Source organism: Bombina bombina, chromosome 5, assembly GCF_027579735.1.
Source record: "Bombina bombina isolate aBomBom1 chromosome 5, aBomBom1.pri, whole genome shotgun sequence".
Classification (NCBI taxonomy): domain Eukaryota; kingdom Metazoa; phylum Chordata; class Amphibia; order Anura; family Bombinatoridae; genus Bombina; species Bombina bombina.
In genome coordinates this window covers 1,144,423,224-1,144,451,206 of record NC_069503.1, presented here as the reverse complement: position 1 = coordinate 1,144,451,206, position 27,983 = coordinate 1,144,423,224, and the positions used below count along the sequence as shown (strand labels likewise).

General features: G+C 40.6%; 1 protein-coding gene across 1 annotated transcript; it reads right to left on the bottom strand.

The window, feature by feature from the left end:
* On the bottom strand, positions 1–27,970 carry LOC128659649 (lymphocyte antigen 6E-like). Its single transcript, XM_053713221.1, has 3 exons — positions 27,908–27,970; positions 26,602–26,721; positions 1–347 (listed from the first exon to the last, which is right to left on the bottom strand). Exons 1-3 carry the CDS (start codon positions 27,957–27,959, stop codon positions 94–96), a joined length of 426 nt encoding a protein of 141 aa, XP_053569196.1. The 5' UTR covers positions 27,960–27,970; the 3' UTR covers positions 1–93.
* Positions 27,971–27,983: the final 13 nt, after the last annotated feature.

Genomic DNA, 27,983 nt, shown 5'->3' with positions numbered 1-27,983 from the left:
TTTAATTCTCACATAGTTTATTTATAGCAGATAAGAACAGCTAAAAATAACTTTAACAAGTAAAAAGAACTTATTGGAGAAACCAACGCCAGATTATCCTAATTGACAGAGAAAGTAATTACTTAGCCACAACAGAAAAAGCCCTATAAACAGCATATTAATGTTACAGGTAGAATTTGTGCCGGCATTTCCACAATGGTCTTTAGTTGGGGCTGGGGTGCTGGTGGTGGATTCTCTAATATTGCACAAGTCAGTATTGCATAAGGTCAGTGTAAAAGGCTTCGTGGGGTAGGCTACTTGGTCGGCTTTTGAACAACCCTTCTGAAATATTGGCACTGAAACATTATCTAGAAAAAAGAAGAAAAGTTATATATTTACTTGTGGCACTTTTAACTGGTCTTAAATCAAATTCAGCTATTATTTTGAACTGATAGTCCATAGGTGTCTGGAGAGGGTGTAAATGTGTGCAAATCACCCCACCAGGAATTTAGCTCTTCATGTGCCAGTGTAAACATCCACTTCAAGTCACTTATTTGATGCCAATGAGAGAATATTTTGTAAGTTAGCTAAAAGCAGCACAACACAGATATGTGGAGGAAACGGATGAAGACACCTCCCATCCAGGGACACCTAAGCTATGTATAATTTATAATCTCATGAAAGTGCTGCAAGAATTGCAATGACATATTGGGCTGATTCTGAGTGGGCGCTATCAGTTATGCCAGAGTGAAAAAGGGTTTATTGCGGATGTTTGTGCGCAGCAGCTTTAGCGCTTGTATTACAAATTGAAAGTAAATGTGAACGCATGAGCGCAATCGCGATTTACGCTAGAATGATTACTGTGTCTTTAGAGCTGTGGTTAGCTGTTCACAAAACAAAAAAGTTGCACAAAACACATAAAAATACATTACACGGTACAGTTACACACATAATAACACTGTCTAATAAAAATACCTTACACAGTACAGTTACACTCAAAATAACACTATCTAATAAATATACATTACACAGTACAGTTACACACATAATAACACTGTCTAATAAATATACATTACACAGTACAGTTGCACACATAATAACACTGCCTAAGAAATATACATTACACAGTACAGTTACACACATAATAACACTATCTAATAAATATACATTACACAGTACAGTTACACTTATAATAACACTATCTAATAAATATACATTACACAGTACAGTTACACTTATAATAACACTATCTAATAAATATACATTACACAGTACAGTTACACACATAATAACACTATCTAATAAATATACATTATACAGTACAGTTACACTCATATTAACACTCAGGACCGTCTTTAACACAGGGCAAAAGGGGCAGCTTCCCAGGGCCCAGTCTTTGATGTGGGGCCCAATAGTCCTAAAAAAAATGTATTTTTTTTTTGGGTTCATGCCAGACTGCTTACATCATGTGACATGGGGGGCACACACAGTCAGTCCTAATACTGTCACAGTCAAAAGTTCTCTAATTAGACTTATTTGTGAGAAACTGTGCCAGACCGTGACGGGTGTCATGTGACATGCCAAGCTAGTGCCATGTGCTGTTTTAGGTGTGCAAAGCCCTAACTCGGCATCCAGCCAATCCCACTGCATCAGAAAAGGTGCTGCTGGGGTATTACTGTTACCAGGTAACTGCTCTGGTGGTGGGGATTGTTCAGGGTATGGCTGATTGTAAGTGCATGCAGCAAAAAGCTGGAGCGGCAGACATGTGAGGATTTGAACATCTGCAGCTGCAGACACTGCTCTTCAGTCTTGAGGCTGTGTGACTTGTCCCTGCAGCCTTGGACAAACAGCATCTTGTCTGCTTGTGCCCTTAGCCCTGCTCTTTCTGCTGTGGCCCTCAGATCAACTAACTGTAGTTTGTTAGGGGTAACAGTGCTTTGTAGAAAGGTGTCAGTGGGAAGAATAAGTGAGTACACACATGCCACTCCCCCATACAGCATAGTCTAGTCCATGGTGAGAGGGAACTTGTACGTAGCAGAGAAGTGACACATGCTGCTGTGGCTGATGAATAATGTCATGCTGATACTTCACACATTAAGGTAAGGTTTATTTTTATAGATATTTTCTCTCTGTTTCAGATTTTACAGCTTACCATAGTAGTTCTGCTGTTCCAGTCAGTAAACGTATATTTGTCTGCACCTCCATGCTTCCTCCTCAAACTTTACCTTGTTTTGCTCCTGTTGGCTGCCCAAAATATCTTTAACCAGCCCTAAATCTCTTTTATCAGCCCTAAATCTCTTTACCCAGCTAACCTCACACCAGAATCACATTCAAAAGCATCAGCTTGATTGATTTAGATGATCCATAGCTGATCTTGTTCTCCCCAAATGTCAGGATTCCCCCTTACAGGTCAGACACACCTCGATATACTGCATAGTGCACACATACTTTGTATTTTTAATATTGGCCCCAGTACAGATTTCTAGAGCCTTTTCCACTTTCATTGGAAATAAAAAACAAAAACATGTAAATGAATTCTGTGAGATGCCATTTAGTTGTTGTTTATTTAATGTGTGCTGTTTGTTATGCCAAGTGTGGTTATATTATTATGTATGCTGTAAAGTATGTGTGTGTGTATGTAGTATTTGTATATGTACATGTATATGATTATATAGAGTGTGTACATACATTTGTGTGTATTCTGTAGTGTGTGTTTGTGTGTACATGTGTTTGATCTGGAGAGTGTGTGTTTGTGTGTACATGTGTATGCTCTGGAGAGTGTGTGCTTGTGTGTACATGTGTATTCTCTAGAGAGTGTGTGTGTTTGTGTGTACACTTGTATGCTCTGGAGAGTGTGTGTGTTTGTGTGTACATGAGTATGCTCTGGAGAGTGTGTGTGTATATGTGTTAGGGGAGTTTGTTGTGTTAGGCATTCCCTTGGTATTCATGAAAGTGGTAATTTTGCTGTACAGTTGCTGTCTAAACAATAAATATGTAGTGAAAATCCCAAACCTGGTGAGGTGCTTTTAGGGGAGCCCAAAATAAATTCTTATATTGGGGCCCTGTAGACATTAGGTCTGCCACTGATTTTTATGATGTGATGCCGTGCATCACATTCAATTTTATGTACTTAAAAAAATAGCTACTGTATGATATATAAATAAATTAAAAACCAACATTTATTTAATTAATTCATTCATTAATTAGTAAATAAATATACAGGTAGATTACAAGTTATGCCCGATATAGGGAAATTAACGAACACAACACAAGTTGCGTTATTTAACCCCCTATAGCGCAACCATTAAAACTTTTGAAATAGCCGGCTTGTGCATGCGATATGGTGGTTTTAAGCTCCATACCGCAAAAAATACAAGCGCTTTTTTGACATGCTCATGCACGCTTTCCCCATAGACATAAATGGGGAGGTGGTGTCTGAACAAAACCTGCGATTGCGGATTGAAAAGCTCCGTAACGCAGCCCCATTTATGTCTATGGGGAAAAAAAAGTAACGTTTAAAACTAACAATCTAACATAAACTCCACGTCTAAACACCCCTAATCTGCTGCCCCTGACATCGCCGACACCTACAGCATGTTATTAACCCCTAATCTGCTGCTCCCGATAGCGCCGACCACCAAAATAAATCTAATAACCCCTAATCTGCCACTCCCGATATCGCTGCCAATATACTAAAGTTATTAACCCCTATTCCCCTGCACCCTAACATCCCCCACACTAAAATCAATCTATTAACCCCTATTCCGCCACTCTCTGACATCGCAGCAACTAAATAAAGCTGTTAAACCCTAAACCTCTGGCCTCCCACATGACTACCACTAAATAAATTTATTAACCCCTAAACCGCCAGCCCCCCACATCACAACAACCTAAATTAAAGTATATGAACCCAAACGCTAACCCTAACCCTCTTTAACTTTAACATAATTAAAATAGAGCTAAATTAAAGTTACAATTATTAACTAAATACCTATTTAAAACTAAATACATACTTACCTGTGAAATAAAACCTAAGCTAGCTACAATATAACTAATAGTTATATTGTTTGTAGTTACCTTAGGTTTTATTTTTATTTCATAAGTAAGTTTGTATTTATTTTAACTAGGTAGACTAGTTAGTAAATAGTTATTAACTATTTACTAACTACCTAGTTAAAATAAATACAAACTTACCTGTGAAATAAAACCTAAGCTGCCTTAGACTAAAACCTAACATTACAAAAATTAAAACTACCATTACAAAAATTAAAAAATACTAAATTACAAAAAATAACAAACAAAATTATCCAAAATAATAAAAATTATTCCCATTCTTTTACCCTTTTAAAAAAATTAATAACCCACCACAAAATAAAAAACCCTAATCTAAAATAAACTACCAAGAGCCCTTAAAAGGGTCTTTTTGTGGGCCTTAAAAGAACCTTTTGTAGGCCATTGCCCTAAAGTTAAAAGCTCTTTTGTTACAAAACAAACACCCCCTAATAGTATACAAACCCCACCCCCAAACCCACAAAATAAAGTAAAACCTAATCTACTCATTGCCCTGAAAAAGGGATTTGTATGGGAATTTCCCTTAAAAGGGCATTCAGCTATTTTTCCTGCCCTTAAAAGGGCATTCAGCTCTTTTATGAAATGTCCAACCCCTAATCTAAAACTAAAAACCCACCCAAAACAAAAAAAAAACATTGCACAAAATAACAAATGAGCTATCAAAAATTATAAAAATTAATCCTATTCTAATACCCATTTAAAAAAAAAAAAAACACTAACCTCCGAAGATCCACTTACAGTTGTTGAAGTCCCACTTGAAGGATCTTCATCCAGGCGGCTCCATCTTCATCCCGGCGGAGCGGGTCCATCCTGAAGACATCTGACGCGGAGCATCCTCTTTATACGGTCGCCGCTGTATACTGAATCTTCAATGCAAGGTACGTGATTCAAAATGGCATCCCTTGCATTCCTATTGGTTGATTTGATTTTGGATATTAAAATCAGCCAATAGGATGAAAGCTACTGAAATTCTATTGGCTGATTTGAATAGTCAATAGAATTTTAGTAGCTCGCATCCTATTGGCTGATTTGAATTTCAAGAATCAAATCAGCCAATAGGAATGCAAGGGACACCATTTTGAAAAGACTCCCTTGCATTGAAGATCTAGTGTACGGCTGTGAACATATGAAGAGGACGCTCCGCGCGGGATGTCTTTAAGGATGGATCTGCTTCACGGCACTGGGATGAAGATAGAAGACGCCGCCGGGATGAAGCTTGAAGATGCCGTCTGGATGAAGATAGAAAATGCCGCCTGGATGAAGACTTCTCGCCGCTTGGACGAAGAATTCTCACCGCCTGGATGAGGATGGATGTCTGGACTTCAAAAACTGTAAGTGGATCTTCGGGGGTTAGTGTTAGGTTTTTTTTTAAAAAAAATGGGTGGTTTTTGTTTTTTAGATAAGAGTTTGGGCTTTTTAAAAAGAGCTGAATGCCCTTTTCAGGGCAATGAAAAAGAGCAGAATGCCCTTTTAAGGGCAATGTCCATACAAATGCCCTTTTCAGGGCAATGGGTAGCTTAGGTTTTTTGTTAGAGTTAGGTTTTTTATTTTGGGGGGTTAGTTGGGTGATGGGTTTTACTGTTGGGGGGTCTTAGCATTTTTTACAGGTAAAGGAGCTGATTTCTTTAGGGCAATGCCCTACAAAAAGCCCTTTTAAGGGCTATTGGTAGTTTATTGTAGGCTTGTTTTTTTTGGGGGGGGGCTTTTTTATTTTTATAGGGCTATTAGATTAGGTGTAATTGTTTTTACTTTGGATAATTTCGTTTGTTATTTTTTGTAATTTAGTATTTTTTTATTTTATTTTATTTTTTAAATATATTTTTATTGAGGCAATAACAAAATCCAATATACAAACATTGCAATAAAAACAGTGTCATATAGAGCAAACATTGCAATAAAAACAGTGTCATATAGAGTAATACAAGTCGGTAACTTCCTGAGAGTACTTACAGTCTCTGACTAACGATGAGTCCGGGGAGTTGACCCTAATGCTGCCTCATTTAGTACAATAATAAACCGAACATACATATGTCAACTATATCAAATAGATCCACTCATGGGATCTGTAGTCTGGTTCCTGCAGGAGACTCGACAATCACAATCATAAGTGCTTATTGGGAATCACATAGAATAAGGAATGGTTGTTGTGCGAATGGAGCCGCCTAAGATATGTTGGGATTGAGTTTATGAACTACTGAGTGTAAACCACCCAATGAACACAGTATGGGAGTAGGGGGAAGTTAGGGGATCCGAAGAACTGATGGCAGAGATGGGGATGGGTAAAAAGTAAAAGAAAGGGTGAGAGAGAAGAGAGGGAGAGAGAAAAAAAAAAAAAAGGGGGAAGGGGGGGGGGAGGGAGAGCAGCCAGATCGCCCCAATTAAGTTTCACCACAGTCTGTTTTACAATCTGGTGGATGGCCTAATCATTAGGGCCTTTTGTCCTCCTGTATTCCTCCCAAGGTAGCCAAATTGAGCAGTAAAGGTCATAGCGACCCTCGACCCTCAACGCGTACTCCTCCATTTTCTGAATATAGTCTAGGGACTCCAGGACTGGGTTTAGCAGGACAGGGGTATGCTTCGCCCACTGTCTAGCGATAGTGAGTTTCGCTGCCAACAGGATAGTAACTCCAAGTAAGCGGGATGATTTTGGAAGATTCTGTAGTCCAAGGTGGAAAAGTGCCGTTTCGCTTGTGAGGGTGTCAAGAAGGCCCAGCCTCTGCAGTAAAACTGTCACCTGGGCCCAGAAGCGCCCCAATTTGGGGCATTCCCACCAAATGTGCAGATGGGTGCCCCGTCGGTTGCATCCCCTCCAGCAGTCTACCGTTCGGGTGGGGTACATTTTGTGTAACCTGGTCGGTACCCAGTGCCACCGGAGCAGAAGTTTGATATAGAGTTCAAACAAATTGGAGCATCGCACTGCTGCAATAACATCTTGGAGGGCGCGTTGCCAACTTCCATCTGGGGTCACCGTCCCCATGTCCCTCTCCCAGGCCACCACCGACTGAGTTTTCATGAAATGGGGCGAATTAAGGAGAGTTTTATAGTGGAACGACAGGGTGCCTAGTAGGGGTCTTCCCCCCAACCATCTCCTCTCCCATTTGGTGAGGGTTCTCAAGCTTGATTTCCGAAATCCCCAGGACAGGAGAAGTGATATCAAGCGGAGGTATTCGAAGCGTAATTCCCGTGGGAAGTCTTCCAACGGGTAAGTGTGAGGGGGCATAGCCAGCACGTCTCCTCGATATAGGTCTGAGATCAGTCTGATCTCCAAAACCTCCCATCTCCCAGGATGGGATTCCGGGAGGCAGTGTAAAAGAGCTTGGACAGAATGTATTGGGAAAGGATGCGGGGCAACCTGTTCAGAGGATCTCAATTCCCTCCAGAGTTTCAGACAGGTCTTAATTATGCGATTATGAATTTCATTCAATACATCGGCGTGGTCTGGTATCCAGATAAGATCGGCCAGGGCCACGCCCGCAGGTAACGATCCTTGCTCTAGCTGAGACCACCCTGAGGAGGGATCTTTGACTCCCCAGGCCGAGATATGAGAGAGCATGGCAGCTTTGTAATATAGGGAGACATTGGGGACTGACATGCCCCCACACCTCTTAGGTTTCTGTAGCTGAGCCAGTGGAAGTCTCACATGACCTCCTTTCCATATGTATTTTGTGAAAATGGACTGGAAATGGTTGAGCAGGTACGCTGGGACGAGAACCGGAAGGCACCTGAAAAAGTAGATTAATTTGGGTAGCAGAAGCATTTTCACGGCAGCGACTCTACCCGTCCAGGAAACCTCCGCGACTCTCCAACCCGTGATCGTTTGTTGGAATTCTGTGAGGAGGGATTCATAGTTAGCGGTTACAATCCGTTTAGGGTCATGGGAGAGGACAACCCCCAGATGTTTGAGACTATCCCTGGACCATTTGAACGGGTATGCCCCCCTCAAAGTGTCAAATGTGGGCTCAGAGAAGCCGAGGGCGTAGGCCTCAGATTTGGTATAGTTAAGCTTGTAGTACGTCAGGTTGGCAAACTGTGACAGGATCTTAAATAGTTCAGGGAGTGATTCCTCCGGTTCAGTCAGAAAGATCGTCAAGTCGTCAGCAAATAATGCTAGAACTTGCGGAATGTCATGCAGTACCAGAGGGTGAATAGTAGGGGTCGCTCGGAGTTTGGCAGCCAGAGGTTCCATCATCAGAGCGAATAGAAGTGGGGACAGGGGACATCCCTGTCTCGTACCATTCTTAATGTCAAAAGATCTAGATACGAATCCCAGTCCCCTCACCCTAGCAGATGGGTCTGAGTAAAGAGCCATGACTGCTTTAGTGAAGGCGTGGGGAAAACCAAAGGATCGCAAGACCTCCACCATGTATTCCCACCGGACCCTGTCGAACGCTTTTTCAGCGTCAAGCGACAGGGTAACCAGTGGGATCCCGAGAGCGGCAGTCTCAAAGAAGATGTTCAATAGGCGCCGGGTGTTGTCCGAGCCCTGACGGCCCGGGGTGAATTTTGTTTAATCGAGACGCCAAAATTTTTGCGTATAGTTTCACATCTCCGTTGATGAGAGATATAGGACGATAACTCTCGCAGAACTCAGGGTTCTTTCCTGGCTTAGGAATGGTTACAATTGACGCCTCCAAAAACTCTCGAGGGAACCCACCCGCAGTCGCTGCTTCCCCAAACACCCGGGCAAGGAGGGGGCCCAGCTAGCCCACAAATTTTTTATAAAACATAGCCTCAAACCCATCGGGCCCTGGAGATTTATGAGTCTTAAGATTCTTTATTGTCGTTGCAATCTCTTCCACCGTTATGGGTGCAGTAAGAGAATCCATCCTGTCTTCAGGGACCTTCGGCAGCCGAAGGTCACGAAGGAACTCCGAAATGGCCGACACCGGAGCAAAGTTCGCGGAGGGATCATTGGAGATCTGATAGAGTTCACTGTAGTAGTCAGCGAAGGCTTCTCCAATGTCATTAGGAGAGTAAAATTTTTTATTTTTTCTCGTGATGTATGCTATTTTACTTTTAAATTAAAATTCTTTGTTGGAGTTTATGGGCTAGGAGCTTGTCCGCCCTGTCTCCTTTGTGATAATACCTCTGCTTCAGATAGTAGAGCCCTCTCTGGACCTTCTCCAGCTCCCGGGTCTCTATCTGTTTTTTAAGTGCTTGAACTTTCCTTACCAAGGAATCCGATCTAGATCCTCTGAGCTGATTTCTGGCGAGAGTATAATCGTGATAGAGGTGAGCTAGGCTGGCTCCTCTGAGCCGTTTGGCTTCCGACGCTTTTTGAATAAAAAGTCCGCGGAGATAGGCCTTAAGCGTCGCCCACAAGGATAGTGCTGATATGGACCCAGTGTCATTAACATAGAGGAACTCCTCAATTTCCCGCTGCCAGAGAGGGATCTGTGGATCCGCGAGGAGATATTCCGGGAGACGCCAGGAGGATCCACCGCCTCCTGAGGGAGATAAAGTAATACTCACGACCACTGCGTCATGGTCTGACCATGCGCAAGGTACGATCCTCGCCTCCTCCACCGATTGTAACGACCTTGCGTGACAAAAAACATAGTCGAGCCTCAAGAAAGACCGAGAGGGGGCCGAGTAGTGAGTATAATCATCCACGTCCGGATGCAGAGCTCTCCAGACGTCATGATACGAGTATCGAGTAAGAGCATTTCTAAAGAGATTGGAGTAGTGTTCCTCTCCCCGCAATGAAGGGTTCCTTTTCTGCGACTTTCCCTCCCCCAGTCGATTTACCTTTTCCAAGAAGATAGTTGAGGAATCTGGTCTGTTTGACATTAGGGGAGTACAGAGCTACCAAAGTAAGTAGGATGTTATCAAGCCGGCAAACACAGATAATATTTCTACCCGAGGGGTCAGACTCCAGATATATTGGTTCATAGGAGACTTGTTTGCCAATTAGGATAGTAACTCCCCTAGCCTTTTTATGGAAGGTTGAAGATAGGCAGATTGGGAAGTCCTTGGGGCGAAACACAGCCGCCCTCGGCCCCATCCAGTGTGTTTCCTGAATGTACACGACATCCAGTTGTTGTGTTTTTAGGAATTTGAGAAGGAGACTCTGTTTAGTAGGAGAATTAAGACCCCGGACATTTAATGTGGCAAGTCTCATGGCTAAGTGGAGAGGAGAAAAAAAAAAGGGGGGGGTAATTAGTGAGAATAGGCTTAGTGAGAATAGGCAAGATAAGAGAGGGTATAGGGACGGGACACTGTGATGTGCTAGGTTCCTCGGACTGGGTAGAGACTACTTCACTCTACCAAATAAGGGGTACGGAGGATAGTATTGTTTATCCCTAACCGTACCAAATAAGTTAGTCCCCGGTTGGGGGAAGGGAAGGTCAGTGAAGAGGGGGAACCAAAGGGCTCCCCTCCACCACTGGTGCACAGTGTATAGGTATCTAACTACTTGTTAAAAGAGCTGTGGTCAGGTAGCCTATAGGGCTAATGCGAGGGGAAATGGGAGCAGGAGAATATGGGAGGTTAGAACTAAGGGTTGTAGACAAGAAGGGTGTAGTGGGTAATCCTGTGTTATATTCTATGCTTTTTGTCATGTTGGGTGTATATCGGGTTTGACTAAACATAGACCTGTGATTCCCAAGAGCAAACCTGCATAGGTAGGTTATACATCAATTAGTGCATATAGGTCTTAATGAATAAACATATAAAACAATAATAGGCATATTTAAAACATAGGAAATGTAGAAAGGCACATAGTATGTAAAATTTTAGACATAATAACATACATTTCAACAAGAAAGGTCACATATTTGTATATAGACTCAGGGGAAGGGGTTCATCTTAACCCAATCACCGCCTCAATAGCTGCAAGGGGAAACATAAGACCATATCAGAGAGCAGGACCTAGGAATGGGTTAGGGAGGAGGGCTTAGGTAGGGTGAAGAGGAGCTGGAAGTCATCAGGGAGGAGAGTACAGGAAATAGTTCTAGTGGGAGATGGGAAGGCAAGGGAGGGAGGTTAAAGGGAAAGGGATCAGAGGGAAGGGGGAGTGGCTAATGCGAGGGGAAAAGGGAGCAGGAGAATATGGGAGGTTAGAACTAAGGGTTGTAGACAAAAAAGGGTGTAGTGGGTAATCCTGTGTCATATTCTATGTTTTTTGTCATGTTGGGTGTATATCGGGTTTGACTAAACATACACTTGTGATTCCCAAGAGCAAACCTGAATTTAGAAAGTAAACTAGAGTCCCAGGGTGAGAGCATAATATAGGCACCCTTGCAAATGATCAGGAATATCGGCTGAAGTCAGTTCGCAACGTGCCTACACTGCAACATCTTACCAACCCTCAGATATCATCAGGGATTTAGGATAGCCGTAGTTTCCAAGGGAAATTAACTTGCATAGGTAGGTTATACATCAATTAGTGCATATAGGTCTTAATGAATAAACATATAAAACAATAATAGGCATATTTAAAACATAGGAAATGTAGAAAGACACATAGTATGTAAAATTTTAGACATAATAACATACATTTCAACAAGAAAGATCACATATTCGTATATAGACTCAGGGGAAGGGGTTTATCTTAACCCATTCGCCACTTCAATAGCTGCAAGGGGAAACATAAGACCATATCAGAGAGCAGGACCTAGGAATGGGTTAGGGAGGAGGGCTTAGGTAGGGTGAAGAGGAGCTGGAAGTCATCAGGGAGGAGAGTACAGGAAATAGTTCTAGTGGGAGATGGGAAGGCAAGGGAGGGGAGTTAAAGGGGAAGGGATCCGAAGGAAGGAGGAGTGGCGAGGGTAGAGCTAAGGGAAGGTAAGCGAATAGTTAGGAGGAGTGGCCTGCTGTGGCATCATGCAGTGAAGATGATATAGCCCCCCAAACTAACATCTGCAGTATGCAGGCCACAGGAGGCAATAAATGTCAACCAGCAGGTAATTAGCAAGTGGGGGGAGTAGACTATGGTGCTTGGCCAACTGGGTGGGGTACCAAGGGGCAGTAGGAGTATGGGTAGGGGGCCAGAGAGAGGCGGATGAAGAAAGGGAAAGAAGAAGCCAGCAGAAAAGAGGGCGTAAGGGAGGAAGAGAGGAGTGGTTACAGATAGCCAGAGTATAGAGTGATCCTTATCAGCTACACTAATTAAGGGGAAGAAGTGGTACCCAGAGAAAACAGTTGCCCCACTCGAGGCACCCACAAACAGAATAAACAGTAAAGGACAGATAATTAACCATTGGTACAGTTTTTTGTACATTACCAGTCCACTTAGTCACTTTAAGGCATTGGGGACAGTCTCAGTCTTCAAATAAGTTGGCCAACAAGGGTTAGCCTGGAACACGGCCAACAAGGGCCCAGTTGTAAGTGTGAGATAATCCATGACAGATGGAGTAGTAAACTGGATCATCGAACTGGAAGTTGTTGGGCCGGCTCCTGCCTGCCTGGATTCCAGGCCTGTGCCCCTGGTCTCAGCGGGGGACCCACTCTTGGTGGGCGGGGAGGGTCACCATCCATATTTCCAGTGGGTAGATTCCAAACCCGCAGAAGGTCCTGAGCCTGTCGCGGGGTGAGAGCTGTGTGTTGAGTTCCATCTTTAGTTAAGATGAGTTTCGTGGGAAATCCCCACCTGTACCGGATTTGATGTAGACGTAGGGTTCTCATGGATTCATTAAAACTTCGTCTTTGTTGCAGGGTAAAGGAGGATAAATCTGGGTACAGTGATACATCTTGAAATTGTTCTGGAAGCTGGGGTTGCCTAAGGGTCACTTTCATGAGCCTATCCTTGGAGGAGTAATAGTGAAGTCTGGCTATGGTATCTCGGGGCTTGTCCATAGGGAGATTTTGTGGTCTAGCCGCCCTATGTATTCTGTCAATTCTCACATCATGTTCTCCTGTAGGTCCCAAAATAGCTCTGAATAGCGCCTGGGCATATTTTTCTAACTCATGGGGGCCCACAGACTCAGGTATTCCACGTATTCTAACATTGTTCCGCCTGGAGCGGTCCTCTAAGTCTGCTAATTTCGCCTCTAGAGATGATACTTGGTCTGCTAGATTTTGAGTGTAGCTAACCCAATTCGTATGGTCAACAAGTAAATCTTCTTGTTTGCGTTCAATTATATCTCTCCTCTCATTGACTGTGACAATGTCTTTCCTCAGATCATCAAAAGACCTCTCCAATTTGTTGAATCTTTTCGCAAAAGATTGAGATTGTTGATCGAATAGCAATTTTATAGAGTCAATGGTGACTGTTTCAGACTGCGTGCGAGAGGGTGGAGAACTTCTCACACTGGCCCTCCCTTCAGATAGAGGAGGAGAGATGGATCTGTCATCATCAGAGATGTCTGGTATAGGATCTCTAATAGGCTGGAAATGGTCTCGGACCGTGTGCTTTGAGGATTGGGGGCCTTTAGGCTTCCTTTTGGCTTGTTGTGACATTGTGTAGCAGGGTCCCTGGAAACAGGGGTATCTGTAGTCAAGAGTAGGATCTCAACTGGGTAGGCCTAGTGCACACAGCTGTTTCGCACCAGTGGGGAGGGGTGCCGCAGAATTTAGCACATCATTGCCAAGCTGGACAAGGTAAATAAGTGAGAACTATCCTCAATATAGACTGTTGAGTATAGAACTGTTCAGCAGGTGGATGAGCGAAGGGTAGCTTCTGGAACTGGTAACCCAAAGATAAATGTGTCTCTCCCCAGGGGAAGTGCCACCACTGGGCTCAGACGGAAAAGGGAACTAGGTTTTGACCTGCCCCAGGTAGGAGCAGGAAAGGAGAGGGAGAGACACAGCAGTAATGCCCTTCTCTGTGTTGTTAGTATATGCAGAGGATATGTCTTTTAGTAAATAACAGGAATGACAGAGCAAGGTGTAGCGGTGTTACTAATCTCCTGTATCTGGAAGAAGTCAGAAGCACCACACTGTGTCAGGGGGATGAGACCACGTGATGCTGCAATGGTCAGAGTATGGCCAGTATGCGTAGTTGAATGGGATCCAGCCACTCAAGGCCTAGTGCACTGACAACTGTGGGATGAGAAAAATGTCCAATTAGGATTCAGAATGCCAGGCCCGAAAAACAGTAGCAGGGCTCCAACTGCAGGTGAGCTCAGCAGGGTATGTGTAAGGTAGGAGTACTGGGGTCTTAGACTGAGGGCCGAGCAGGTGCAGTCAAGTATTGGGCTTGGGGAGAAGGCAAGTCTGATAAGTCACTTGAGGCAAGGCAGTTTAGGGAGACTCAGGTGGATGTTACTATTGCCCGGTTATCCAAAACAGTGACAGAGTAAGCAGGTGTGCACCGGAGCGGAGCTCCGGCCCTCCGGCGCACAGTGGTTGCAGGGATCGCTCTAGTTTGTTGCGCTCTTATCCTCCCCCAGGTCTAGCCCGCTGTACTCACACAGAAGCGTCACGTAGTCGGTGCACACTACTCGGTTCCTTGTCCTCCGCTTGGTAGTTGGCGTCTGCACGGGCCTTTCACTCTGTCTCTGGCCGATGACGTCAGTGAGTAATGGCGATCCTTCGCGCCTTTTTTTCCTCCCGATAGGACCTCTTATTCCTTGTAGCGTGAGTTAATAGGTCTGTGTAGGTAGGTGTCCGGAGGGGTATTTTCAATTACCCGGTGTTTGCTGCCCTGTCGCTTGCTGTCAGGACCGTTCTTAGGGGTTCTCTCAGTGCCGTATATGGACCAGTCCTGCAGGAGATGTACTATAACTTAATTTAAAGTTCTAACTTATAGTGGTCAGCAGGATGTCCCTCCAGGGTATAGCAGCAATGAAATAAAGGGGGAAAACAAAAAAAAAGACAGTATTTTAAAACTATTTTCCTTTCACTATTCAGGAGCTCTATACAAACACGTCTTCACAGCTCACAAGCTAGCTCCGCCTCTGTCAATTTAGTATTTTTTAATTTTTGTAATTTTAGACTTTTCTAATATGTAATTAAGTTTTTTAATTCATACGCCTAGATTATGAGTTTTGCGTTAGAGGCTATGCAGTGCTAACAAGCAGTTTATGCTCAACGCTCACCTACAGACAGCGCTAGTATTACAGGTTTTTACAAACCCGGCGTTAGCCGCAAAAAAGTGAGCAGAGAGCAAAATGTTGCTCCACATCTCACCTCAATACCAGCGCTACTTACGTTAGCGGTGAGCTAGCTAAACGTGCTCATGCACGATTTCCCCATAGGAATCAATGGGGGAGAGACGGCTGAATAAAAACCTAACACCTGCAAAAAAAACAGCATAAAGCTCCTAACGCAGCCCCATTGATTCCTATGGGGAAATACATTTTATGTCTACACCTAACACCCTTACATGAACCCTGAGTCTAAACACCCCTAATCTTACACTTATTAACCCCTAATCTGCCGCCCCCGACATTGCCAACACCTGCATTATATTATTCACCCTTATTCTGCCGCTCCGGACACTGCCGCCACCTACATTATACTTATGAACCCCTAATCTACTGCCCCCAACATCGCCGACACCTACATTATATTTATTAACCCCTACTCTGCTGCCCCCAATGTCGCAGCAACCTACCAACATTTATTAACCCCTAATCTGCCGTCCCCAACGTCGCCGCCACTATAATAAAGTTATTAACCCCTAAACCTAAGTCTAACCCTAACCCTAACACCCCCTAACTTAAATATAATTTAAAAAAATCTAAATAAAATTACTACAATTAACTAAATTATTCCTATTTAGAACTAAATACTTACCTATAAAATAAACCCTAAGCTAGCTACAATATAACTAATAGTTACTTTGTAGCTAGCTTAGGGTTTATTTTTATTTTACAGGCAACTTTGTATTTATTTTAACTAGGTAGAATAGTTATTAAATAGTTTTTTAACTATTTAATAACTACCTAGTTAAAATAAAGACAAATTTACCTGTAAAATAAAACCTAACCTAAGTTACAATTACACCTAACACTACACTATAATTAAATTATTTTACTTAATTGAATACAATTAATTACAATTAAATTAAATTATCTAAAATACAAGAAACCCCCCATTAATTTATAGAAAATAATAACATAATTACAAGATTTTTAAACTAATTACACCTAATCTAATCCCCCTAATAAAATAAAAAGCCCCCCCCCCAAAATAAAAAAGAGCCCTACCCTAAACTAAATTACAAATAGCCCTTAAAAGGGCTTTTTGTGGGGCATTGCCCCAAAGTAATCAGCTCTTTTACCTGTAAAATTACAAATACCCCCCAACATTAAAACCCACCACCCACACAACCAACCCTATTCTAAAACCCACCCAATTCCCCCTTAAAAAGCCTAACACTAACCCCTTGAAGATCACCTTACCGGGAGACGTCTTCACCCAACCGGGCCGGCATCTTCTATCTTTATCCATCCAGCGCGGAATGGCTCCATCTTCAAGACATCCGACGCGGAGCATCGTCTTCTTCCGATGGCTAAAGAAGAATGAATTTAAATGACGTCATCCAAGATGGCATCCCTTCAATTCCGATTGGCTGATAGAATTCTATCAGCCAATCGGAATTAAGTTAGAAAAAATCCTATTGGCTGATGCAATCAGCCAATAGGATTGAGCTTGCATTCTATTGGCTGATTGGAACAGCCAATAGAATGTGAGCTCAATCCTATTGGCTGTTCCAATCAGCCAATAGGATTGAAGTTCAATCCTATTGGCTGATTGCATCAGCCAATAGGATTTTTTCTACCTTAATTCTGATTGGCTGATAGAATTCTATTAACCAATCGGAAATTGAAGGGACACCATCTTGGATGACGTCATTTAAAGGAACCTTCACTCATCTTCAGCCATTGGAAGAAGAGGATGCTCCGCGGTGGATGTCTTAAAGATGGAGCCTCTCCGCGCCAGATGGATGAAGATAGAAGATGCCGTCTAGATTAAGACTTCTGCCCATATGGAGGACCAATTCTGCCCAGTTGGATGAAGACTTCTCCTGGCTTTGTTGAGGACTTCGGATCGGTTAGGTGAAGACGTCTCCCGGTAAGGTGATCTTCAAGGGGTTAGGGTAATTAGTTTAAAAATCTTGTAATTATTTTATTATTTTCTGTAATTTAGTGTTTGTTTTTTTCAAACTTTAGATAATTTAATTTAATTGTAATTAATTGTATTTAATTTAGTGAAATAATTTAATTATAGTGTAGTGTTAGGTGTAATTGTAACTTAGGTTAGGTTTTATTTTACAGGTAAATTTGTCTTTATTTTAACTAGGTAGTTATTAAATATTTAATAACTATTTAATAAATATTCTACCTAGTTAAATAAATACAAAGTTGCCTGTAAAATATAAATAAACCATAAAATAGCTACAATGTAACTATTAGTTATATTATAGCTAGCTTAGGGTTTATTTTATAGGTAAGTATTTAGTTTTAAATAGGAATAATTTACGCCTAGATTTAGAGTTCTGTGTTAGCCATCAAAACCAGCGTTAAGGGCTCCTAACGCTGGTTTTGGCCGCCCGCTGGTATTTAGAGTCAATCAGGAAAGGGTCTAACGCTCACTTTCCAGCCGCGACTTTTCCATACCACAGATCCCCTTACGCCAATTGCGTATCCTATCTTTTCAATGGGATCTTCCTAATGCCGGCATTTAGAGTCTTGGCTGAAGTGAGCGGTAGAACTCTAACGACAAAACTCCAGCCGCAGAAAAAAGTCAGGAGTTAAGAGCTTTATGGGCTAACGCCGGTTTATAAAGCTCTTAACTACTGTGCTCTAAAGTACACTAACACCCATAAACTACCTATGTACCCCTAAACCGAGGTCCCCCACATCGCCGCCACTCTAATAAATTTTTTTAACCCCTAACCTGCCGACCCCAGACCGCTGCCACCTACATTATCCCTATGTACCCCTATTCTGCTGCCCCTAATATCGCTGACACCTACATAATATTAATTAACCCCTAATCTGCCCCCCCCCCCCAACATCGCAGCTACCTACCTACACTTATTAACCCCTAATCTGCCGACCGGACCTCGCCGCTACTCTAATAAATGTATTAACCCCTAAAGCTAAGTCTAACCCTAACACTAACAACCCCCTAAGTTAAATATAATTTTTATCTAACAAAATAAATTAACTCTTATTAAATAAATTAATCCTATTTAAAGCTAAATACTTACCTGTAAAATAAACCCTAATATAGCTACAATATAACGAATAATTATATTGTAGCTATTTTAGGATTTATATTTATTTTACAGGCAACTTTGTATTTATTTTAACTAGGTACAATAGGTATTAAATAGTTATTTACTATTTAATAGCTACCTAGTTAAAATAATTACAAAATTACCTGTAAAATAAATCCTAACCTAAGTTACAATTAATCCTAACACTACACTATCAATAAATTAGTTAACTAAACTACCTACAATTACCTACAATTAAATCAACTAAACTAAATTACAACAACAAAAAAAACACTAAATTACAAAAAATAAAAAAAGATTACCAGAATTTTAAACTAATTACACCTACTCTAAGCCCCCTAAAAAAATAAAAAAGCCCCCCAAAATAAAAAAATGCCCAACCCTATTCTAAAATAAAAAGTTAACAGCTCTATTACTTTACCAGCCCTTAAAAGGGCCTTTTGCGGGGCATGCCCCAAAGAAAACAGCTCTTTTGCCTGTAAAAAAAGCATACAATACCCCCCAACATTACAACCCCCCAGCCACATACCCCTTATCTAACCCACCCAAACCCCCCTTAAAAAAACCTAACACTAAGCCCCTGAAGATCTTCCTACCTTATCTTCACCCAGCCAGGTATCACCGATCCGTCCAGAAGAGGGTCCGAAGTCTTCATCCTATCTGGGCAGAAGAGCTCCTCCAGAGGGTCCGAAGTCTTCATCCTATGCGGGCAGAAGAGGACATCCGGACCGGCAGACATCTTCATCCATTCGGCATCTTCTATCTTCTTCCATCCGGCGCGGAGCGGGACCATCTTGAAGCAGCCGACGCGGAGCCATCCTTCTTCACCGACGGACTAACGACGAATGAAGGTTCCTTTAAATGATGTCATCCAAGATGGCGTCCCTCGAATTCCGATTGACTGATAGGATTCTATCAGCCAATCGGAATTAAGGTAGGAAAAATCTGATTGGCTGATTGAATCAGCCAATCAGATTCAAGTTCAATCCAATTGGCTGATCCAATCGGCCAATCAGATTGAGCTCACATTCTATTTGCTGATCGGAACAGCCAATAGAATGTGAGCTCAATCTGATTGGCTGATTGGATCAGCCAATCGGATTGAACTTGAATCTGATTGGCTGATTCAATCAGCCAATCAGATTTTTCCTACCTTAATTCCAATTGGCTGATAAAATCCTATCAGCCAATCGGAATTCGAGGGACGCCAACTTGGATGACATCATTTAAAGGAACCTTCATTCGTCGTTAGTCCGTCGGTAAAGAAGGATGGCTCTGCATCGGCTGCTTCAAGATGGTTCCGCTCCGCGCCGGATGTAAGAAGATAGAAGATGCCGCATGGATGAAGATGTCTGCCGGTCTGGATGTCCTCTTCTGCCCGGATAGAATGAAGACTTCAGAGCCTCTGGAGGAGCTCTTCTGCCCAGATAGGATGAAGACTTCGGACCCTCTTCTGGACGGATCTGTGATACCCGGCTGGGTGAAGATAAGGTAGGAAGATCTTCAGGGGCTTAGTTAGGTTTTTTAAGGGGGGTTTGGGTGGGTTAGATTAGGGGTATGTGGGTGGTGGGTTGTAATGTTGGGGGGTATTGTATGTTTTTTTTTACAGGCAAAAGAGCTGTTTTCTTTGGGGCATGCCCTGCCTTTTAAGGGCTGGTAAGGTAATAGAGCTGTTAACTTTTTATTTTAGAATAGGGTAGGGCATTTTTTTATTTTGGGGGGCTTTGTTATTTTTTGAGGGGGCTTAGAGTAATTAGTTTAAAATTCTGGTAATTTTTTTTATCTTTTGTAATTTAGTTTAGTTGATTTAATTGTAGGTAATTGTAGGTAGTTTAGTTAATTTATTTATTGATAGTGTAGTGTTAGGTTTAATTGTAACTTAGGTTAGGATTTATTTTACAGGTAATTTTGTAATTATTTTAACTAGGTAGCTATTAAATAGTTATTAACTATTTAATAGCTATTGTACCTAGTTAAAATAAATAAAGAAGTTGCCTGTAAAATAAATATAAATCCTAAAATAGCTACAATATAATTATTTGTTATATTGTAGCTATATTAGGGTTTATTTTACAGGTAAGTATTTAGTTTTAAATAGGAATAATTTATTTAATAAGAGTTAATTTATTTTGTTAGATAAAATTATATTTAACTTAGGGGGGTGTTAGTGTTAGGGTTAGACTTAGCTTTAGGGGTTAATACATTTATTAGAGTAGCAGCAAGGTCCGGTCGGCAGATTAGGGGTTAATAAGTGTAGGTAAGGTAGTGGCGACATGGGGGGGCAGATTAAGGGTTAATAAATATAATATAGGTGTCGGCGATGTTGTAGGCAGCAGATTAGGGATACATAGGGATAATGTAGGTTGTGGCGGTGTCCGGAGCGGCAGATTAGGGGTTAATAATAATATGCAGGGGTCAGCGATAGCGGGGTTGGCAGATTAGGGGTTAATAAGTGTAAGGTTAAGGGTGTTTAGACTCGGGGTACATGTTAGAGTGTTAGGTGCCGACTTAGGAAGTGTTTCCCCATAGGAAACAATGGGGCTGCGTTAGGAGCTGAACGCTGCTTTTTTGCAGGTGTTAGTTTTTTTTTCAGCTCAAACTGCCCCATTGTTTCCTATGGGGGAATCGTGCACGAGCACGTTTTTGAAGCTGGCCGCGTCCGTAAGCAACGCTGGTATTTAGAGTTGAAGTGGAGGTAAATTATGCTCTTCGCTCCCTTTTTGGAGAGAACTCTACATACCAGCGGTATTTAAAAGGTGCGGGGGGAAAAAACACGCTAACGCACCCCTTTGGCCGCAAAACTCTAAATCTAGCCGTTAGTTAATTGTAGTAATTTTATTTCGATTTTTTTAAATTATATTTAAGTTAGGGGGTGTTAGGGTTAGACTTAGGTTTAGGGGTTAATAATATTATTATAGTGGCGGCAACGTTGGGGGCGGCAGATTAGGGGTTAATAAATGTTGGTAGGTTGTGGCGACATTGGAGGCGGCAGAGTAGGGGTTAATAAAATTTAACTAGTGTTTGCGAGGTGGGAGTGCGGCGGTTTAGGGGTTAATCTATTTATTATAGTGGCCCCGATTTCGTGTTCGGCAGATTAGGGGTTAAAAAATTTATTATAGTGTTTGCGATGTGGGAGGGCCTCGGTTTAGGGGTTAATAGGTAGTTTATGGGTGTTAGTGAACTTTTTAGCACTTTAGTTAAGAGTTTTATGCTACGGCGTTGTAGTGTAAAACTCTTAACTACTGACTTTAAAATGCAGTACCAGGCTTGACAGGAGAGGGTCTACCACTCACTTTTTGGCAGACTCGTAATACCGGCGCTATGCAAGTCCCATTGAAAAAATAGGATACACAATTTACGTAAGTGGATTTGCGGTATTTCTGAGTCTGGCCAAAAAAGTGAGTGGTACACCTGTACCTGTAAGACTCGTAATGCCAGCGGGCATTAAAAAGCAGCGTTGGGACCTCTCAACGCTGCTTTTTAACCCTAACGCAAGACTCGTAATCTAGGTGTAAGTTATTTTAATTTTAGTATAATAGTTTAGTATAATAGTTATGTTTGGTCAATTGTTAGTTTAAACTTAGTTTTTTTTTTATTTCACAGGTAAGTTTTTATTTACTTTAAGATAGGGATATTGCAATTTTAATTTAAAGTTAGGGGGTGATAGGTTTAGGGGTTAATAGTTTCATTTATTAGTGACAATGTGGGTGGCTGCGGTTTAGGGATTTATCGGTTTATTTAGTAGTGGCGATGTGAGGGCTGGCAGTTTAGGGCTTAATAGGTTTAGTTAGTGGTGGCGGTGTCGGGGAGCAGCAGAATAGGGGATAATAACTTTATTATAGTTGCGGGCGGCAGATTAGGGGTTAATATGTTTTAAATAGTCCTTGCGATGTGGGAGAGTGACAGTTTAGGGGTTAATAGGTAGTTTATGGGTGTTAGTGTACTTTGTAACACTTTAGTTATGAGTTTTGAGAAACATTTTTGTGGCGCAAAACTCATAACTACTGGTCTCAGATTGCGTAATGGCTCGTGTCGGTATAGGCTGTAACGCAAGCATTTTAGCTTCACCGCACAACTTGTAATACCGACGCTATGGAAATCCCATGCAAAAACATCATTTTTTTTGAGTGCGGGATTAACGTTGCATTACAGGCTACAAAGCTTGCGGTACAGCAATACCGACAAGACTCGTAATGGCTGCTTTACTGTTTTTACGCTGAAATTGCCTTTTTTTCTGCATTAAAACCGTAACGCAAAACTCGTAATCTAGGTGCATATGACCTATGTCGCTACTTTTTTATCCAATGATAAAATGATATCATGTATAATGTATATTATTTTATTGTATCTAATTTAAAAATAAAAAAAAAATTGATTATTTTAAACATACATATATAATTTAAAATATATATTTATGTTTAAATAATATGTAAATAATAAAAACTACATTTTAAATTAGATACAATACTTAAAATAATGTGCATTATACATGACAATGTATATCATTTTAACATTGGATATAAATTCAATAAAATAAATAATTATTCAAAATATTAACCACTTACATAACAGCGCAACCTATATTAACCCCAAATCTGCCATAACTTAAAGACTGAACCCCCCTCTAACCTATTAACCCCTACACAGTCACAAACCCTAAATGTAATAAGTCCCCTAACCTATGAACCCCTACACTGCCACAACCTTCTAACACAATAAGCCCCCTAACCTATACCACCACAACCCTCCAATACAGAACTACCCCTAAACCATTTAACTACCTAACACCTAAACCCCCCACCTCTAAGCTAAAACACAAAATTTACTAAAAAAAACCCCCACCAAAGCCTAACATTACAGAAAACTACCAAAAATAAAAATCAAGTTATGCCTTTACTAAAACTAAGGCCCCCTACCAAATACCCTTCTAAGGGCAATGCCCAACCAAATGCCTTATTCAGGGCAATCTTTTTTTAGGATAAGGATTTTTTTTAGTTTAGGTTATTATTTTTTTATAAGGCTTTTTTGCGTGGGGGGTGGGGGGGTTACTTTTATTATAGAATGGGTTTGTAGTATTTGAAAAAGAGTTGCGACACTTTAGGGCAATGCCCTACAAAAAAACCCTTCTAAGGGCTATTCTTATAGTATCTGTTAGTGATAGTTTAGGGTTTTTTATATTGGGGTGGTTTTTTTTTTTTTTTTTTTAAAGGGGGCCTTAGTTTTATTATAGTGTTTTTTGTTTTCTGTAATGTTAGGTTTTGTTTTTTTCTGTCATTTTAGTGTATGTTATTTTTTGCAACTTAGGGGGTTTTAGCTTAGAGGTGGGTGGGGGTGTAGGTTTTAAGCAGTTAAGTAGTGAAGGGGTAGTTTGCATTGGGCTATTGGCGGTATAGGGATTAAGTAGTGTAGGGAGTGTTTGTGGTGGGCTATTGGCAGTTTAGAGGTTAATAGGTTAGGAAGTTTACTGGGGTGGGCTATTGGTGGTTAAGGGACTAATAGGTTAGAGAAGTTAATTGTGGTGGGCTATTAGTAGGTTCGGGGTAAGTTAGTGCAGGGTTAGTTTTCAGTGGTGGGTTTTGGTGATTTATGGATACATAGGTTTAGTTATTAGGTTTTGTGCTTTACATTTAAAAGGGATCCTTTACTTTACATTGCAAATGTCAATGCCAATGCTGCTTGGAATATTTCACCAGCATCGTCACCCATTGCAATGTATAGTAAAACGCCCCTTTGCGATGCTGCCTATAAAGAGTAATGACGGCACTTTTGAATATTTCGCCAGCATTCTCGACATCCCATCTGATTCCTTTTGAATATATTGTCACCTTGCAGCACTTTTGATTATTGGGGCCACAGAGTCAAGTTACTTTCTTGGACTCCCAAGGCACAGATGGCAACTCACAAACTTAAGAGGTTATTTGCTTCTTCTCCACTGCTGATACAACCTGATGTTCAGAAGTATTTTTTTAAGGAAATAGCGACTTAGTGGTAGATTTATTAAGCAGCGGATGCTGCATTCTATGCCCATCATTTCTGGTCCACCCAAAACGGAAGTTAAAAGCAGTGCTCGTAAGACCACTGCTCCTTAACTTTTTCGCAACCTTCTAGGTGGCGGGCTGAAATCATCCCGATCTGATTGGCTGCGAGTGAGCAGAGGGCGGCATTTCCGCTCTACGTTTGATAAATCTGCCCCATTGTGCAGAAACTAGACTTCAGATGCACCCGTTGCCTTCTTCTCCAGACAGTAAATCCCCACTAAAGAGCAATATGATTTGGGTGACAATTAACTATTAATGTTTAGAGTAGTGTAGACATCTTCTGGACCATACTTTGTTTCTGTAAGAGACTCCATCTTAGGCAGGCTGCTGGGCTGTACTCTTTACAAGATTTAAATTTATCATCACATTATTGAATATATCACAACATCATTGGCCATGACCAAACAATAAAAAAACAGATGCGTTATCCCAAATTCCGCTTGTTTTGGCAGACTCTGATTTTTCAGTGATACATCAATATATCCCATAGACAATCTCCATCTTCTTCCCTGCCTCTGATTGCATCAGATTGACATTTTGTTCCTATTTCCTAATTGCCCTGAACAGCTGCAATTCCATCCTAATTTCTTGAGTTTTGGTCAAGAACATTCAAAAGATCATTTTGAGAATGCTTTGGTGGCCTCAGCCAAGGATGCTCATAAGTTTGTCTGTTTCTGTGATATCAGAATACCAGTTTGACTTATGCTGATACTATTCACCCATTACCGGTCACTGAGAGACATTAGACAAGTGCATTGATTGATTTAATTGTAGACATGCTGCCATATGAAAATCATGATACCATTCTAGTGGTAGTAAATCTCATGAACAAGATGGCACATTGTATTCCTGTGATTGGTCTCCCCTCTATCAATGTCACTGCACTTTTTCTTTAAAGGAGATATTTAGGCTACATGGTCTGCCTCAGAATTTGCCACCAGATACAAGCTCATATATTATTTCTCTGCTCTAGCCTTCACATCACATAGTCATTGGCATCAGAATATCATCTACAGACAGACAAAGAGCAAACACACCAGATTCTTGAGCAGTATCTCAAATGTATGTATTTATCTTCATGATGACTGGTTGTCTTTGATTCCTACTGTTGAATTCAGCTACAACAATTAGATTCATCAAATGGAGACTGTCTCATGTGACCATTTTAGGTTTCTAAAGAAGAAGGCAAACTTTTTTTTGCAGACAAATCCTGTTCTCCTATTTCTTCTTATTCTTGTGGTGATAAGGTTTGGCACTCCCAAATGTATCCAGTATTTATTCTAGATCGACTTGTTCCAGAAAGTTAGGTCCTCATTTTGTGGGTCTCTTTAGTAATGCTTGAGAATCTTGTTTTTACTTACCAGATATATATATGGTATTTAAGGATTCTAAGGTGAAGCCTTGTAAAGCAAATATATATCCAATATTGCATACTCTATATCCCCACCTTGTCTATGTTGAGGGTGCTGAGAAATTTGGTCAAAAATATATTGGACTCTAATACCCATAAGTGATGTTTGCAATATCTTATACAATGGAAGGGTTATGGCTAGGAAGTGTGGTCTTGGGAGCCTGTATCTCATGTATATGCTACTCGATAATTATGTCTTTTTCATCAAACTCATTATGTTCCTTCATGCCCCCTGAGGTTGCACTTAAGGAGAATGCTATATAAGGGCATGTATAGCCTCCTTAGTTCAGTACATTCATTCTCAGCCTCCTGCACTAAAGAGGTTCTGGGTCAAACTGGGACACCACACAGTACAGATTCCAGTATTGTTTGGGATCCACTGTGTGCTGAAAATGGTTCCAGCAAGGATGCCACGCAGTGCAAGTTGAATTGTTGCATTGTTTCTTCAGATGGTGCTGGTTTCAGCCCAGAGATGCTATAATTGCCACCAGCAAGATAATAAGTAACAAAAGGAAACAGATTTATAGAAGTTAATGAGAGGAGAGGAGTGCGGAGGGAAGAAGGTAGGTTTAGAAATGAAAGAAGGAATGGTGTGTGGTGATTAAGTGATTCTATAGAGGAGTGATGTAGGTACAAACATAAAAAACATGAAACTGATCAAATAGGTTAATGTCAACACTTGGAAATGTAGTGTGATTGTACTAATCTGTTACAGTTAGGAGATAATTTGTAGGAAAGCTACATCTGACCCTATTAAACAATAAAGCATAACTGCTTCATTGCTGCATACATTTCTAAGTGTGCTGTTATTGTAACCTAACTCCTTGTCTAACAATAAAATCTTCAGCTGCAAGTCTGCTCCTGAAACAAGCAGTAGACCTAAACATATTTGGAATCATGCAAGCTAAATGAAGTTGTTTGTAAAAAGATAGTACATAGCTGATAGATAAGTATTAATGTAACAAACTTACTTTCATCTTGAGTAGTAAAGATCATAGCGCAGTATAATTCTGTACAATTTGTAACGCCTGTGCATTCACTTTCACTGGATAATCCAAAGTCAAAGCACTCATAGCATAATAAGGAATGGGCTGTAAAAAGAGTATTATATAAATAAGTAACATGGTCTAGTTGTGTGTGTAAAAATCTGTAGAACCCATAAAAATGCATCTGTGCAAGTCTAGTGCTCAAGGAGCAGCCATCTTGGATATGGAATAAAGACTTACCCACACTTACAACATTCCAATCGCCATAACAGCCAAATCAATACAAAAAAATATTTTCAAACCACACACAGATTTGATTAATCATATAAATCTAATAGAGAGAAGAGATAGATAAGGCAAAAACCTAGGCTCCAACAATGCAGAAGCCATTACTTTATATAAGCTAAAGTAATTGATAGAAACTGAACCTTTACAGTTATATCTCATATATTTAAACAACTAATATAATTACTAAATAATATCTACACTCTATTTTCAGGCTAATCTATGCTTTGAATACAGCATTATGTATTGCATTTATTTTCAGTTTAATATTCATTTAAATAATACCTTTAGCACCAGTAGTTCAACCAGTTTGTGAAGAATTCTGCCTCTCTGCATTCATCTTTTTGCCAAATGCCAAATTGCAGCTTTTACATCTGTATGTTTATTTAACATTCTTATGTTTGACTTTAAGAAAGTCGAACATACATATAACTACACATGCATATTATGTAAAGTCAATTAACAAGGAAGCTTTCTGCATGCCAGGTATAAATATATGATATATATCAAATTTAAATGAGTTTTCCATGGTTTTAACTTTTTTATTTATTTTATCCTTAAACTATTTTCCACAAATTTAATATTAATTTTACATTCTTAATATTGACTACAGTAGTTAAAAGCATAGCAAAAGGTACATTTTAAAATCATTAATTTATGGAAAATGTTTTATTTAACGTTATAATTTTTTTTTCCTTAAAGGTTACTTTAAAGTTGTTTTAACTGATTTTGAAATTGAGACAAAGTAATTATTAGCGCAAAGCATGTGGGAATAAAACTAAATGAATGACAAGGGCACTTCCCACAAAGCTTAACCAAATGTATTTATTGTTTCAGCACAGGAATATTTGTAATAGAAAACAGCTGTAAAATGAACACTTTTACATGCAACAAATAAAAGACAGTAAGGAAATTGAATGAGCTGTTCACCTGAAATATAAAAAAACACAAGTAGCCTCAATGAGTAAAACTAATATTGCTAATACAGTTACTGGCATATACTTACCTAGCTTTGTACATAAGACTGCAGCCAGACAAACAGTAAGAATCGCCTTCATGTTATCAGTAATCAAATATGTAAA